At 45.9% G+C, this 16,985-nt stretch overlaps 1 protein-coding gene across 7 annotated transcripts in view; it reads left to right on the top strand.

Moving 5' to 3' along the window:
• The window catches only part of SLC7A2 (solute carrier family 7 member 2), a 641,379-nt gene that overhangs the window by 494,277 nt on the left and 130,117 nt on the right, over positions 1–16,985 (top strand). For all 7 annotated transcript variants that reach the window (XM_078678125.1, XM_078678124.1, XM_078678123.1 and 4 more), the window contains one exon: positions 3,671–3,807. In XM_078678125.1, coding sequence (XP_078534251.1) covers positions 3,671–3,807 — 137 coding nt within the window. The remainder of the gene's footprint in view (positions 1–3,670; positions 3,808–16,985) is intronic.

The following is a 16,985-nucleotide window of genomic DNA, read 5'->3' as shown; positions in this document are numbered from 1 at the left end:
GGGAAATCTTTGAGCCGAAGTCAAACTATATTCTTCTTGTACGTCTTCGAAGGGAAGAGAAGCACCATTCCTCCACAACTCACCCAAACATTTGATGCCTATGGTATGCCAGCCCTTGAAGCCCCCAGTGCAGCCACTTCTCTCAGTCAGTGGTCGGCTCACAGGGGCGTCATGCTGATTAATTTACTCTGCGGTACAAAAGGGGGTGGTGATGGACGGTTTTGTATCACTTTGTTCGCCATAAGTTGGCAGGGTATGCTCAGACGTGAGTCCCTTGCTCACTTTGCCACTGGATTCAAGCAAGCCGGGCTGAAGACGGCTGAAATGCCAGAAACCGGTCCTCGGAAGCTTGTTTCCGGTCCAGGGAAGGCATGGCTTGGCAGTTCGGGCTGGACTGTTCCCATGAGGCACAGGGTCAGACTGATTTGCATATGGCCATGTTTGAACTGGGGTGGTAGAGTGTGCTAAAGAATGATGATGGATTAAACCCAGATCAGTTGACTGGGGGTGAGTGTTTGATTTGCTCCAACGCTCTGTCCATCATCCCCTTTGGTGTCGCCCACTAGTCACATTACATTTTTAGGTCCTGGGCTAAAGTAATCTTTTAGTTAATGACATCCTGCAACCTGATCGCTACTTCTGTACTCAGTTTTCTGCTCCTAAAATCCTAGTGTACTCAAGTCACAAGGAGAAAGGGGGCGACAGCCTGTTTTCTTGAAAGAGGTGTCCCTGGAGCCCGCCAAATTCACGCTGCATCCGGTTGAGCCTGAGGACCTGTTCAGACTAAGTCACAGACAGTATTGACGTTGTAGTGTTTCAAAGCACAATACCTTTTCCGTACCGGTTACAAAATCTATGATTCCACTCTGCAGGAATGTCGTGTGAATGACAAACACGCTAAATACTTGTAACAGGCAGTCTGGGGTGCGTCATCGTAATTCAGTGTTGAACCATGAAAATTGTAATACTATTTGAGACCTTTTATATTTTGGAACAGTGCAGGTTATTTAATGTACAACTTGAAAATGATGGCCAACAGTTGTACCTGTTGGCATAAATATACCCTACAAAGCCTTCCTGGTTTGATACCAAAATGTGCACCACTATTCTGAAGCGCTTATGGATTAAGTTTGTGACTTTACTCAAGAGCCATTGCTATTACATTGACTTATATTATTAGGGCCAACCCTATGAGTAAGTGCCCGTCCCCTGATGCTTGAAGTGCTGGTTAAGCTGAACCTGAACCGTGGTCGCAAATACACAGAAGTACTGGAGGGAATGTTGTGCATTAGGAAGGCTCCAAATTACTAAACCATGTTTTCTCAAGCGTAATAAGCCTTGACATTAATTGAACTCGTGACTTGCTATTCACAGCAAATGTCAGCGGTGAGAGTTAACTCTGTAAGTCATTTTACTAGCTTAATAGTGGCTAATACTAAGTTATTATTTGGAAAATGCCATTAGCTACAGAAGACTCTACAATCAGGTGATTGTACTTAATAAATTCTCATCCCATATTCCATGCATCATGTTACCGATTCAACCCCCCATACGGATATTATGCCATTTAGAATTTAATAATAAGCTCAACATATTTTGATCAAAAAACAATTCCCTTCCACACCTGCAAAGGGAAGGTTATGAAATATCGTCAATCTATACAAGAAAACAGGTAAAGGTGATCTGCATCTAGTCTGGGGCAAATTCTAGAACACTGTTTGATTACAAGATGTGCTGCTACATGCATTAATAAATGACTCTTGGCCCTCCCTGAAAACAGGCAGTCCAGGCCAAATTGGTAGTACCTGACCTCTCTGCCAGAAGTATAGGCAAACTAGATATGATTCGTCCATGGTAAGCTTCAACAGTACCGTGCATATTGAGCCCTAGGGTGCTTACGAGACCCAAGGAGGCTAAACATGTCTGGAGTTACTTGTGATGCAGAGGGCCATGGCCTGAGATAGCAAAATAAAAGATGTATTGAAATGGAAACCAGAGCAGTGATTGAGCCCCACTTGTTAAGAATTTGTAATGAAGCCATAAGAACCACTCTAGTTCTAACACATTTACTGCTTGTTCATTGGTGAACCCGGCGGACCCTTGTTTTTCCCATTAATTTGAAACTAACTATAAGTCCTTTTTTATGTGGCTGACCTGTATCAGTCCTCTAGCATTGGCAGAGCACACAAGTACCCGAAATAAGTGTATTTTCTACTTTCTGTTTTTTCATAAAATAGCGCCAATCTCTATAGTTATGGTAAGGTTTATGTCCTCGTCAGGTCTTATTGAAAGCCTAACGTAATTGTGCTGTATTAAACACATAAGAACACAGGACTGCCTGATGGGAGAATATATGATTTATACTTGAAAATATGTGATAAATGCTGTTTCTGATACAAACCACAGTAATAAGTAGATTTATTCACTTTGTCATAGATATAATCAAAGCATCATCCCAGAGCTGAAACATTATAACGCCTTTGTGTTCCTTCTATCATTTAGTCACATCACGTGATCTATCATTGTATCCTGAACTACTGCCTAAGCCCATAGGTTTCCGGAATTGCAAAATGTAATTGCCATGAACATTCGCATATGTTATTCAATCTGTACCAGCCCAGGGGCTCAGAGGTTTTCACAATTATTTAAGAATAGTTAACTATAAAAAATTACGGGTAGGTCTACAACGTTTCCCAGAAACAGATTTTTAAAACACATTCCTCACCTAAGAAAGTTACAAAACAATATCACATTTAATATGTTAAGAGGACAGCTTCATCAATACCACAGCATTTATAAAGTTGTCATTGTTGGTCACTCAGTTTTACTTAAAAAGCAATGCAGCTGTTAAATAAAAGAGCTTATTTGATAATTCTGTGGCTCCTAGACCAGCTGCAGTGTTTTCCAGCTTGACGGGTAAACCAATAAATGAATCTTAGAATAGAGGTCAAAAGAGAAGATGTGCTGAAGAAGGTGCATTGATATGCCAATTTTAATTGTTCTGCCAATGATGTTATTATGCTCTTAGCTCTGTACACCATGTGTCTGGCTACTGTTGTTGAAGGACCTTACCTTCCCCCCACGGCAGGGATTACAAAGCGGGAGTTCCCGGTGACACATGGGCGTCCAGCACCTAAGAGCCCATCTCATGCTTTCCCTGGTTTCAATTTATTGTGGTTGCATGCTGTAATTAATTCATTGATCTATGCATATCGCTTTCTCGTGACCTACAACCTTTTACAATCTTGCATGACCTTGTGTTTGCCCTGGTGCATGTCTTTGCTTTTTATTCAGTCTTCTTGGATCAATTTTCCCAATGCCTCGTGTAATCTATGCTATGGCGGAAGATGGGTTGCTTTTCAAATCTCTAGCTCAAATCAATGCCAAGACGAAGACCCCAGTGCTTGCTACTATGTCCTCCGGTGCCATGGCAGGTGAGAGAGAACACTGAGAAAGTGGCCAGATGTCCCCCCCTTCATGAAGTACACGTTTACTGGCTTTGCCCCACCACAACCCCTGTTTTTGGCATGCAGATGTAAGTCTCTATACGTGTCCGTTTTCTATTTCTAAAGTTTCATAGTTTTATGTGTGTAGCCTACTTGTAGAATGTAGAAGTAGATTAGCTCTTGTAGTAACTATCACTTGAACCTTACCCATTTTTCTGTTCTAGCCTGCTGGGCTCTCTGTTCCCTTTGCCTCGAATTATGTTTGCCATGGCGCGAGATGGTTTGCTCTTTAGATTTCTGGGCACAGTGAGTAAGAGGCAGTCTCCAGTCGCCGCCACCCTGACTGCAGGGCTCCTCTCTGGTAAGCTGTGAAAATGAAGGCTTCTACGAAAATGGGAAGTGAGTTGTGCATGCCGGCGCATGGACCTGCTCCTAATTTATCATGCATGTGTGTCTAATACCTGACGGTGTTAAATGGTGCAAGGGATGAATTGTGGCACGTCACTTGGGAGACATTTGGTGTACTTAAAAGTGTGGTAGAATTCCGATTTTATGCACGTTCATGATCAGACTGAATGCATTAACTATATTAATACAAATGCATAACACTTTTTCTTTTATTAAAGTGGTAAAACGAAAAACATTGAAAATGTTTACAAACTGTGCAATACAGTACAAACACATCAAAGAGATACAGCCTCATTTTGTGTTGTGCTCAGCAGGTAAACGGTCTTAAGAGGTTATAGTTATGCAATAGGTCCACTGTACAATAAGTGCAATTATTGCAGCGCAACTAGGAATCTAAGCGGCAAATTTACAAGAAACTGACCCATCTGTAGAGTTGCGGCAGTTTCACCGCGCCAGCCTATGATACCTTTGCTCCACCATGGATGCGCCACACTTAAAATACAAAAAGAACAATTGATGGACAGAATGCAGAACAATGTCATACATTCACCCCAGTACAGAGATCCGGGCCTTTTTGTTTTGCTCACAATGCCATTCCAGTTTGAGCCCATCCATATGCAAATCAGTCTTGACTCTGCACCCAATGGAAACAGTCTAGCTCGAACTTCCAGGCCAGGTCCTCCCTGGATGGGGAACAAGTAACCTAGGACCAGTCTCGGGGTTTCACCCCTCATCGGCCAGGATAGCTTGACTCCAGTGGCATGGAGAGCACGGGACCCACATCTGGGCATACCCGTCCCACTCGGGGTGACAAATGCAAAAAGAACAATTGATGGACAGAATGCTGAACAATGTCATAAATTCACCCCAGTACAGAGATCTGGGCCTAAATACATTGGTTTTTTGCTCACCTTGCCATTCCAGTTTGAACCCAGCCATATGCAATTCATTCTTGACTCTGCACCCAATGGGAACAGTCCAGCCCGAACTGCTAGGCCAGGTCCTCCCTGGACTGGAAACAAGCATCCTAGGACCGGTTTTGGAGGTTTCACCCCTCATCAGCCAGGATAGCTTGACTCCAGTGGCATGGAGAGCACGGGACCCACGTCTGGGCATACCCAGTTTGCATTGTCCAGCATTCCGTCCATCAATTGTTTCTTTTGCATATGTTGCGCTAAGCGTGAAGGGTATGCCCAGATGTGGGTCCCGTGCTCACTACACCACTGTATTCAACTAGCCTGGCTGATGAAGGGTGAAGCCCTGAAACCGGTCCCAGGATGCTTGTTTCCGGTCCAGAGAGAAACTGGCTTGGCACACAAGGAACAGGGTCAAGACTTATTTGCATATGGCTGGGTCCAAACTGGGTTGGTGTGGTGAGCAAAAGAATGATGGATTAAACCCAGATCCTTGTGACTGGGGGTGAATGTTTGCATTGTCCAACACTTCATCCTTCAGTTGTTTCTTTTGCGTATTTAAAAAACGATGCACCATGGCGCAAGGATTGACAGATGCGTCAGAAATTCAGACGTATCTGTTTGCCCAAAAGTCATGCATTTCTGGAGTCGCGTCACAAGCACGACGGAACTCCAGCAATGCTTGGGTGAGACCTACATTTAATACACTGTGCCACTCCTTACGGCTGCTTGAAGCAGGCATAAGGTTTGACACAGTGACATCCTAGAAGTGGCGCAGTCAAATCTTGTAGATTTCACTGCGTCACTTCTATAAGGCTTTCCTGTGTGGGAACACCCACCCTGCATACATTATACCTGACGCAGGTATAATGTGACGGAGGGCTTTACAACTGGTGCATCACATTGTAAATTGGCCACATTGTTTATTCCACTGCTGTGTCAAAAAACTGACGCAACGGCGGTGCAAAAGTGTTGCAACGGGCTTGCAAATCTGCGCCTAAGTGTATTGACAATTGTAACACCATATTTGTTCACTGTGATCAATGGCTTGTTTGATAAGTTAATAATTCATTATTTTAAGTGCACATTATACACGCATAGTAAACCCCTAACTTGTCAGTGACTGTTGATTATTACTCTTTATAAATTATTTTGTGTTCGATGGTCAATAAATTATGCTGTGATTTTGTCACAGTCTTGCGCTTCTATTTATTAAACGGCGCGCAGCGTGTCAAGTGTTAACAGTACAATTATGGCTTTCAGGGTTGGTGTATGGCACAGAAAGCACATCAAATCGTGTCACCAGAACCATTTTAACACAGGCCACAAAAAGCTGCTTATCACTTCTGCTACACACAGGTCACATTTGATTCTTAATTGTTTCAATAAGGTCTCCATGTTGGTGTATTCTGTTATCAAATTTTCAGTTTTCTGTTTTTTATCAAGGCCCTATTTTTAAATGAAGCAAACATTAAAAATGTAAGAGTTAATTTAAAGAGCATGAATGGCTCATCCATGCCCAGGTGAGGTCAAAAATGGGGTTCAGCAAAAATAAACCTGTAGATGAAAGGCGATGTGAATAAACCACGTAATATCTTGATGTTACTGCTCTCCTATCCATTTGGTACTTGTAGGAGACAGACATTTCACTCAAGATGCTCTTATTAGATGTCTTCATGAAGCACAGTGTTGAATTTCTTTTTTTTTTGTATCATCCACGGTCAAACATTCTTCAAACATTCTTCCGTTCAATGAGAGTTTCATCTCAGTTGTCTGTCTCATGTATTTTTTCGACCCAAGTGTGGGGAAGACAAAACGATAAATTCTGTATAAGAATTTTTATGTGAATTGTTTAATAGTCAGCGAGCACAGTAGCTGCAGCTTTGATAAAATGGCCAATGGACGTGATAAAATGGTCAATGGACGTGACCATTTTAGTAAAGTGCAGTGTCTCACGTCTCAGGGTGGGGAAGTGGTGGCTGGTGAAGTTTGAGAGTGGTGGTGCTGGGCTAAGCATATAGGGGGGCCTGTTATGGGAGTGTGGCATGGCATTTTCTGGAAGGCCAGTCACCATTTTCTGTGCCAATATTTTTTTTAAAAGTCAGATAAAATAATGCATTTTCCACTGCACCATAGTTACGGCTTTCTTCACGTCCCATGAATTCCTCAGTAGTGACTAATTTACACAAAGTAAAACTAGAAAACAAGGATTAATTAGGACTTTTACAACTTAAATTGTGTGATCTTAGGCAAACATGTTATCTCACCAGAGCTCTGTTCCATCATTTTCACATATACCAGGGCATTCAATCAAATATGTGCGTTCCGAATGCCAGTTGTACAAAAACAATTAGAGGTGCCTTTAGGTCGAGTTCTGCAGTTGCTATATAAAAAAGTACAGAGAAATGCACAAAGAGTTAAAAACCGAAGCCTTAACACAAAGAAAGTCTAATAGACACTCAATTACCGGCTGATTTGTATGATGAACCAGAAAACGTGGATAAATCAGAGCTGCCTTACTTAAACTGTGCAATCTTAGACACATTTTCATCTCACCCAAACTCTTCAGAAAACAAAAACATTAACACGAGAAAATGAAAGCACTTTCAAATATGTGCATTCAGAAAACCATTTATACAAAAAACATTATTGCATGTGTATAAAAGTACTTTAAAATATGTGCGTGAATGCCTGTATTACAAAAATCATTATGGTCAGTGAAATCACTTTTCAAATGAGTGCGTGAATGCCAGTTATACAAAGATCATTAGCATTGCCTATGAGGCGAGTTCTAACAGTCACTGTGTGAAAACTACAGAGAAATTCATAAAGAGGTAAAAACTAAAGCTAACACAATTCCTTGTCTAAAGTTTACAGGGGCAGACGGAGTCGTAAAATATGAACCTCTCACCTCGTGGTTTAGGGGCTGCAGGGCACCCTCCGGAGTCTCCAGGCACCGTCTGGACACCGTCCAGAGTCACACACAATTGTAGCGCGCAACGGAACCACCTTAGCTCCATGCCGCCACGAGTCTGCCGCTGAACGCGCGACACGCAGGGGAGCATGGGCGGGCAGCGCCCTAGTCCCACACGACGGGCGAGCAGAGCCCTTTGCGCATCACCCCTCCCTGAGCCTACCTCCTACGCAAGCAGCCAATAGGGAGGGGTCACCAGGGAGATGGGGGCGTCCCCTATGTTATAAAGAGGCGCAGCAGCTATGCTCGGCCTCTCTTTCCCGCCAGGATTCCTTAGGCTCTGCTCTCTTTCCCGCCAGGATTCCTTAGGCTCTGCGCTGCGCCTGGGTCGTCATCGTACTGAGGTATGTGCCACTGTCTTGCCTCTCCCCCTGTCCCCGTCCCTGGGCATGACCAGGTTGCACAGGGGCCCTGTGGTATGATACCACGGGGGGGGAAGAAGTGGCCGGGCTGAACATTACGTGCGGGCGGGCCTGGGCTGGGCGGATAGTGGGGGCCGGGGCGGCAGTGGAGGGTAAAAGGGGCTGCCCGGAGATCGGGTGCTCACCCGCAGTGCCACCCCGGAGCTTGGTTACCCTACCCGTATGGGCCAATGTATGCTTTTCAACCCCCCACCCAGCAACGGACAGCGTTGCGAAAAACTGGCCCGGCCGCGTGTTTGCCTTTGTGCCTCGACGCGGCGGAGCAAAACCCCCCTTCACCAACCCCATTGTTTAGCGCGTGATGCTAATAACGCGAGGGTGCTGATGATGAGGCTTCCAAGTCTTCGTGTTCTGCTCTCTCATTCACTGCTGGAAATCCTGCCCCATGCGTGGTTCGGTTCTGCCATTAGCCTTACATTCGTTGTGGCACGATTTATCGTAATTTAATATCTCGGAGGACTCTGTTCTCAACATGGCATACTGGTGCCAATTATATCAGGTATGAATAGCGCTCTAAGTGATAGGTAGCGGCTTCCTCACCAGGAAATTACCTCTGTTCATTTTTGTATGCACATGGCATTATGGGGTCGTGACGTGCTCTTTAAATTATTAGGAAGGTGTGGACGCACGTTTTATTAGTGGCCCGGGGTGCGACCAGCCACGCGATGAGCAGCGGGAGACTTGCGGGCTCCTCGAGCCCAGGGGGGCTGGGAGCCCGATTCTGCTCGTGTATTGCGTCAAGCCACCGCCAAGCGGACTCAGCCTTTATCTGTCTGAGGCGGGTATCGTCCCGGTACATTGGATAATTAGCAGGGTGGGAATGTATGTTGCTGGTCAACGGCAGACAACATGCGGTCACAGTTCTTTTGAGTAGTCCGCATGGTCACGCTGCCAGGTTGTGCCTGTGCCTGCCGTGCGGGCTCCTCTCGGCCATTGAGGCCCGATCCCGGGTGCATTATGTGCAGGCACAAGAAGGCGAGTATCCCTGTTACAGCAGCTGCTATGCCTAGACACGTTAGGATTGTTTCAGGCGAGCCCGTTTATGACACGCACGCTATATACCCAAAGCAACAACCTAATATGCTAAGCTGCTCACGATAACCAAGCCGAGTGTTACACGTTTCCGCGTTCCCAGCAAACACCTGATGCGGATCTTCCTCTTTTGTAAGAGGGTTGATCGCGCCACGCTTTTCTTGAGAATGGCGGCTTAAGGGAATGTAGCTCAGATTAGCACGGTCACGCAGATGTAAATATGGAGAAAACGTTGGATGCTACGCCCGACTCGCATGCAGCCCCCGACACTAGTCGAAGGTCAAAACTTGGCCTCCGACGGTGACCCCATACGAGAATTAGGAACTCCGGCAACCTTCAGAAGGCAGTTGGATTTGCTGGATGTTCTGTTGCCACGGGGTTCCATTGTTGGGACGAGCATGGTCTCGTCTGCTGGCAAATTGCGAGCAATGGGACTCGGGAGTCCCCCTCTCCCCCCTAGGCCCGATCTCAGCGGGTGCCCTGAGTCGCGATCCGGTGCCGTCTCCCGTTGAATGGGATGACTATCAGGGCGGGGATGTATGTTGCGGGGCAATGGTGGGTTCCCTGCGGAAGAGTGCATGCCGGGGCTGATGGTAGGAGGAGGCTATAGCCAGTTCATCAGTGTATCACACACGAGCGCGGATGCCATGCCGGGAGAGTTGCCCCTCTCCGCAGGTGGCCCCGGGCCGACCCACGTTTGTTCGTGCAACTTTGGCGCTCGTGAAGTTCGAATTCTTGCGGCATTTGGCTGCTCGCACCTTGACACAGATGCGGTGGCGGCATTCTCGTTGCTTCTTGTTTTGAAAGGGATAGATGTACTTTTGGGCAACACAGAAATTGATGCAAGTTAATGGATGGGTCACAATTGCGACAGATTGTGTTTTCTGCGTGCCGCTGCTCACGGCAATGATGCTGCACTTTCGGGACGCCCCTCCTCGAAACGCTGATGTGAGGAAATACCAGCATGTGTGGAGCTCTGCCTCCGGAGAGGTGTCCCGGCGCCGGGGGCCGTCGGGGAGAGTGGGCGAGCTATTATTGCCCAGAGTCACACTGTACATGACGCCTCCTCAGAGAAGGCTTCCCCAGATAATAATGGAGCTCATTGCTAGATCAAGCCATTGCTCCTTCAGAAGACAATTCTCAACATAACTGTGGGCACCCTTCGCGGCAAGTCCGCAGGACAATGAGTCTGCAGATTCCCAGATGCCCCGCCAACACACACACACACCCCTTACAAGCATTAATGGTGCGCCCATTGCTGCATTCATCCTCTCGGACACGCGAGAGGATGCTGTGCACGTTCTTTCTGCCTCCGTTGTTTGCATTAATAACGTTAAACATACATAAAACTGGCAACAATTCTCATAGTTCGGACGGCCTACAACTTAGCGGTGGAGCGCTATGCAATTGCACAGAACACAAAGGGCTCTCGATGTACTTTACTATACTTTCTTGTTGGTTTGTTTATCCAACAACTTCACACTAGCTGCATGTATTCCAGCTATACATGCTTGGAGCACATGCTTGTAGCATACAGCTGATTCGGTAATCTTTCAGACGCAAGCGGGTCGGCGGTAAATCGAAATAGCGAGTTGTTCTATTGTCTCTTCAAACCCTGCCGTTTGGAAAAGTACTGCATTTTCAGAACTCCTTGAATGAAGAGTGGTTTCTGGATCGTTGGCCGGCGTTTCGAGGCCCCCCCCACAGAGCGGAGATTCATTGTGCCGCTGCGTTAGTGCTCCCCGAGCGCCATTGCGGTTTACAAAGTGCCATGAATGCATTTTTCTCCCTCCTGCAGCCACGCGTTTCGCAGCAGGTTGCGCTACAGTGTTGTGTGTCTTCTCTACATGTACTTGAGTGTCTCAAGAACGTCCTGGCATTGGCGATTGCAGGCGTCCAGTTAGACTCCTGATGTGTTTAAATGCATTCACCATCCGAATCAGGGAATGTATGCCGAGGGCCAGAGCATGAGTGCGGGACATTTGGGTCTCGGGAAGATTGAAGCGTCACATCTGGGTCTCGTATTTCTCGGAGCGTCGGTAGCAAAGGAAAGGAATGGGGGGGCCTTGATTGAGAGGTGGCGGGGGCCTCGGCAAGTGCCACTTCTCAAGGCCCACATGGGGCACAGACACGCGCAGTTGGGGTCCGGGGGCCCCACCTCTGGATGGTAATATTAGGCGGTTTCTTCGGGAACGGCACCGAGCACGCGGCCGACCGCTACCTGCCATCACCGCTGTCGACCGTCTGCGGTACAGATGGTGGCGGCCCCTGCCACACACAGGGACACCAGTGGCAATAGGAGAAACTTCTTCTATTATAGGCATAAAGGAATTGTGTGCACCCGGGAACACTCCTTAAACGCGGACTTGCCCATCCTCCCAGTTATGTACGGGAATCGAACACGGGTTAGGTCTGGCGACATGGTGCCGCGTCACCTCGACCGCCCCTCATGTGAGGTTCATGATGGGTATGGTTGTGGCGAATGTATTGGTTTTCATGTCGTAGGGCAGAAAGTTGGCGAGCAACTATTTGGTGTTCTAATCTGGTAGGTAGGTGGCATGACCTGTGGTATATAAATAAATAATACCGGATCTAGGTTTTACTGGACATAGTAATAACAGATAGCTCAATAAATAAGAGTCAAGATTCGAGGTAGTAGGAGTTTGCAGGTTTAATACAGCATAAAGGACAGGAACAGGACAACCTGCATAGGAATAGGATGGCAGGGCCCTGCAGGGGGGACAGGGAATGAGCGCGCTAACTTTAATAACAATGTACAACATATATATACTAAAACAATTGCATTACAGTGAATACAGTAGGCGGAGCAGTGGGTGTGGTCAATAGCAGTCGCGAAAGATAAGGGTGAAAGTGGGTGTAACAAGAGGCGTGTACATAGACATGTGATGTAAACGTAACAGAATATGTCATAAATGGGGCGGAAACATGGAGGGGGCTACCTGAGGAGCCGGGACCTCTAACCTAATGGTGCGCGCAAACTGACAATGACGTGTTACTAGGAGAAGCTGGGGGCTATGAACTCTGTGCTAGGAGTAGAGACGGAAGTCTGGAGAGTCAGGGCGACATGTACCTAAACACTATCTAGTATCTAATGTTTAGAGAACATGTTGATATAAACTAAGAGTCAGGAGGGGAGAGGCTAACAGACTCTAAGACTGGAGCATGCATCATTCTACATGTAGTGCGTGTTGAAGAATATTAAATGACCATTAATACAGTATTTCTCCTACATGGAGACGTAAAGGCTAGACAATGACGGAAACTATTGATGCGATTCAGTAGCTTAGGAATGCAGAGAAGGAGGGCTGAACTGATAACTAGAATCATAACATACTCTTGGCAGACTCGTAGGCAGAGCCAGGCCGAGCCGGGCACTGTGAGGCAGGAAGTAAGTGAAGGGTCGAGGATACAGGTGGGGGCTGTATCGCTCCTCAGCGAGGGTTCAGGAGACAGGAGCTGAATCTGGTGTCCGGGCCCTTTTGAGGCCTAGAAACGGGGACTTTTCAATGAAATAACGTGCACACTGGGAAACGTGGCAACGTAGCTTTACATAGGCCTAATACTCGTAGCTTTCACGAGAACTGGAAACTGGCATACTAGAGATGGACACAACTGTAATTGCGTCTTTAATCAAACATGGGGAATACATATGCATATTAATCATGCACATATAACATAGGATGGGGAACACGTAGGGACACAGAACATGGCAAAATTTACTTTTCCACATTCCCTCCTTGTCACTACGTTTCCATCAGGAAACATCAATATTCATGATACCATCTATCATTTCATACAGTATCATTTGCTCGTCTCGGATTTTCTTGGAACGGGATTTAGAACGGGACTTGGGACTAGGAATACAAGAGGTAGCACAAATGCCACAAATCGCAGGGCCACATTGTATACAGAGGCAGCAACTGAATATGATCGCTACTGCAATACCCAGAAATGACAATACTTTCCATCCCCAGGCGGAAATTATATTCCAGAACCAACCGGACCATGTCCAGGTGCCTGGATCTTGGTGTAACATATGGGCAATTTTATGGAGTCTGGTTATAGCTGAATAAACAGACGGTGCGTTATTAGGAATGAAAATGCAGCAACTAGATCCGATGACTCTACATGCCCCGCCCCTATCGGCCAGTATGACGTCAAGGACGAGACGATTCTGGAGCACGAAAATTCTCATAAAGGATTGCTCTTCGGTTAAGTTACTTAGAGCAGAAGTAGTCTCAATCACTACTGCTTCGAGTGTTCTGGTTAATCTACGTATCAGTTTACTATTCACAACAGTACCTAAATAAGGGAAGACACCTTTATTGATATCTATGTATTGTTCTAGGGCAGTTTCAGTATAATCGACAATCGGGAGGTCTCTCTTGTGTCTAGTATGTACTAGGTGGGAATTCCTATGGTAGTCAGGTGGGGCTAGAAAAACTGGTGGCAGTAGGAAGGCAATGTAACAGGTTCCCTCCCAATCGAGGGGCAGACGAACATATGCGGTCTGACCACAAACAAAATAAGAATGACGTGAAGCTTTGAAAATAGATTTCCTACTGTCACTATACTTGACAATAGTGGTACAATCACTATGTCCTACGTGTATGGAACCATTATTTCTGACACATAATTCGCCTTTAACTGGTAATACTGAAATAGCAGGTAAGTCTGGAGTAGTATCAGACTGAACATTCAGGACCATAAAATTCGAAGAATAATTACCTAAGTTATAAACTTCATTTTCTAGATCTAACCCTGTTCTGTGGGGAAGACCTTGCTTGTCTGGAAAACATGTACTGTTAAGAAAAGACATATCTGTTGAGGATGACGTTAACGTGGACCATGCTCCACACGAACCATTATGTGAAAATGGATAAGGAAAGAGTGGCAGAACTCCCTTCGGTGTCTGGAAAGGGGGGAGTCGACCACACACCCAACAATTAGTGGCATTGCTGGTCTGGTGTGAGTAATGTAACATGCGGATAAAGGAATTATTACGCATAGCAAGACGATAAGATAGTTCATGAGGAGGTAGATCACTAAACGTGTGCTCTACTGTAGCAATAGAAGACTTATTTACATGAGAAACTGAAAAAAACAAATAAAATGCATAACTTGTGCAGGTAATCATGAGGCTGAAAAACAATATGAAACTTAGAAAAACGATACATCGGATTGAGTTTTGACTAACTCTCTCACTATGAGGGTCTATTTTATACATGTCAGAAACCGGTCTAACCGTTTCACCTAGGGGAGGACTTAGACAATCAAACTGGCTGACTTATTTTACTAGACCTTAATTTTAGCTTATACTCCTGCTGCGGAGTTTTCTCTAACAGGGAGGAATCTGTATCATTGTCTTTTGCGGGACAGTCCTTAAGAATAGTACTTTGGCAATCCTTAAAATCCTCGGAAATGTTCTTTGAAACAGTCTTTAGTCCGTAAAATTTCTTCACATGAGACAAATGGACCCAGCCCTTCCTGCCTTCCAGTTTGACGGCAGTACGGGTGGCCAGGAGGACCTGTTTTGGCTCCTTCCAGCGAGGCTCCAGCGGACTTGAACGATCAAAGTTCCTCACAAGAACCATGCATCCGGGAACGATTTCATGCGGTGCCACCTCGGTATTGTCTGGAAATGCGGCGGCAACCTGTGAACGACAAGAGTGTAGGGCAGACATCAAGGAAGCTAGGTAATCTGTCAGCATATTACTTGAAACATCGGTAATACTTCGGGGTCTAGGTGTACCCCACATATTAGGGGGGCGGCCGAATACGACCTCGTACGGGGACAGACCTGATCTGGAATGTGCGACCATGCGCATATAAAACAAAGCGACTGGCAGAGCTACTAGCCAGTCCACACCTTTCTCTTTATATATTTTGGCAAGGCGGATTTTCAGGGTCTGGTTATGTCTCTCTACGAGACCGGCTGCTTCAGGATGGCGTACACAATGGAACTTCCACTGGTACCCTAACAACAGGGAAACATGTTTCATGAGTTCAGATGAGAATGGCTGGCCGTTGTCAGAATATACGACTCTAGGGAGTCCATAACGGGGGAAGAATTCACGAACCAACTGCTTGGCAGTGGTCGCGGCTGTGTAATCTGGGACCGGATATGCTTCTGTCCACCTGGACAAAGCGCATACAACTACAAGGACATACTTGAAACCTCGACATCGCTCCATCTGAATATAATCCATCTGGAGGACTTCAAAAGGGTGGTCAGGGGGCTGGAATCCACCTTGTTCCACCGGGACACTTTTACCTGGATTAAACTGGCAACATATCATACAGGTACGGACTTTCTGCTTGGCTGCAGCTCGTAAATGCTTGTTGAACCAAATGTTCTGGATACTGTCTAACATAGCTTTTTCTCCTAAATGTGCTGGACTATGTGCGGTATTGATAATGACTTGAACCATAGAGTCGGGGAGAAACCATGTGGCTCTACCCTTCGTTACCCATCCCTGATCTGTCTGGACCCCTCCTTGTTCGGACCATTTCTTGATTTCATCGGGAGTAGCATGTAACTGGATATCTATGACATCTTGAGTAGGGTCCTTAACTGTCATACAGGTAGTCGGATCTGGAGTATGTGTCTGTGTCGGATTAACTGAAATGTCTGGAGTCTGTGCTGTAAGTTTGGCTGTGCGATCTGCTAGATCATTACCTTGAGAAATAATGTCAGTAACTTTCGTATGTGCTTTGCATTTCATGATAGCAATAGATGTCAGTAAATGTATGGCATCTAACAGAGCTTGAATAAGGAGACCATGCTGAATCTTGGTTCCATGAGAAGTCATGAAACCTCTCTCCTGCCAGAGCACTCCAAAGTCGTGTACGACTCCGAATGCGTAGCGTGAATCTGTATAAATATTTACTTTCAGGTTCTTGGCGTGTATGCAGGCTTGTGTCAGAGCAACTAGCTCTGCTGCTTGAGCAGACAGGGTGTCAATACGGTGTGTTTCTATAACTTCAGTGTCAGTAGTCACTGCATACGCGGCTACTAGTTCTCCTGTACTTGTTCTCATACATGAACCATCCACATAAAGTGTCAGGTCGGGATCTGGTAATGGAATATCTGTCAGATCTTGTCTTGGCTTAGTCATAGTGTTAACTACTTCCACACAGTCGTGTGTGGCAGGATTCGAATTAACTGACGGTAACAGTGTAGCAGGATTTAGAACGTTGCAGCGTTTGATTTCTATGTGTGGCTGGAACAGTGTCAATTCATAACCTGTTAAACGTGCAATTGTCAAGTGCTGAGTCTGTGTTCGGTTTAAAAGAACTTCCACGGAGTGTGGAACTTGTACTGTCAAGGAATGTCCTAATACTATGGAATCACTTTGTCTGATAGCTAGTGCTGTGGCTGCAACTGACTTGAGGCACGCAGGCAAAGCCTGGGCTACAGGATCTAGTGTGCTCGAAAAATAAGCACAGGGCTTGTATTGACCGGCTTGATCTTGTGTAAGAACAGATAATGCTGTACCTTCACGTTCAGTGACGAAAAGTGTAAAAGGCTTACTGTAGTTCGGTGTAGCTAGAACTGGAGCTTGGCATAAAGCTTTCTTTAACTCATTGAAACTAAGTGTATGTTCAGATGTCCAAGGGAGGACAGTCGATAGGGCTGCCTCCTGTGTCGTTAACTGTATCAGTGGTTTGGCTAGAAATGCATACTGAGGAATCCATTGTCTGCAATAAGAAGTAAGGCCGATAAAAGCACGTACCTCCTTCTGTGTCTTGGGCTGAGGAAGACTCG

This window comes from Lissotriton helveticus, chromosome 2_2 (genome assembly GCF_964261635.1).
Source record: "Lissotriton helveticus chromosome 2_2, aLisHel1.1, whole genome shotgun sequence".
NCBI classification, from domain to species: domain Eukaryota; kingdom Metazoa; phylum Chordata; class Amphibia; order Caudata; family Salamandridae; genus Lissotriton; species Lissotriton helveticus.
Note: the sequence above shows the minus strand (reverse complement) of the source record. Positions and strands in the feature narration are given on the sequence as shown.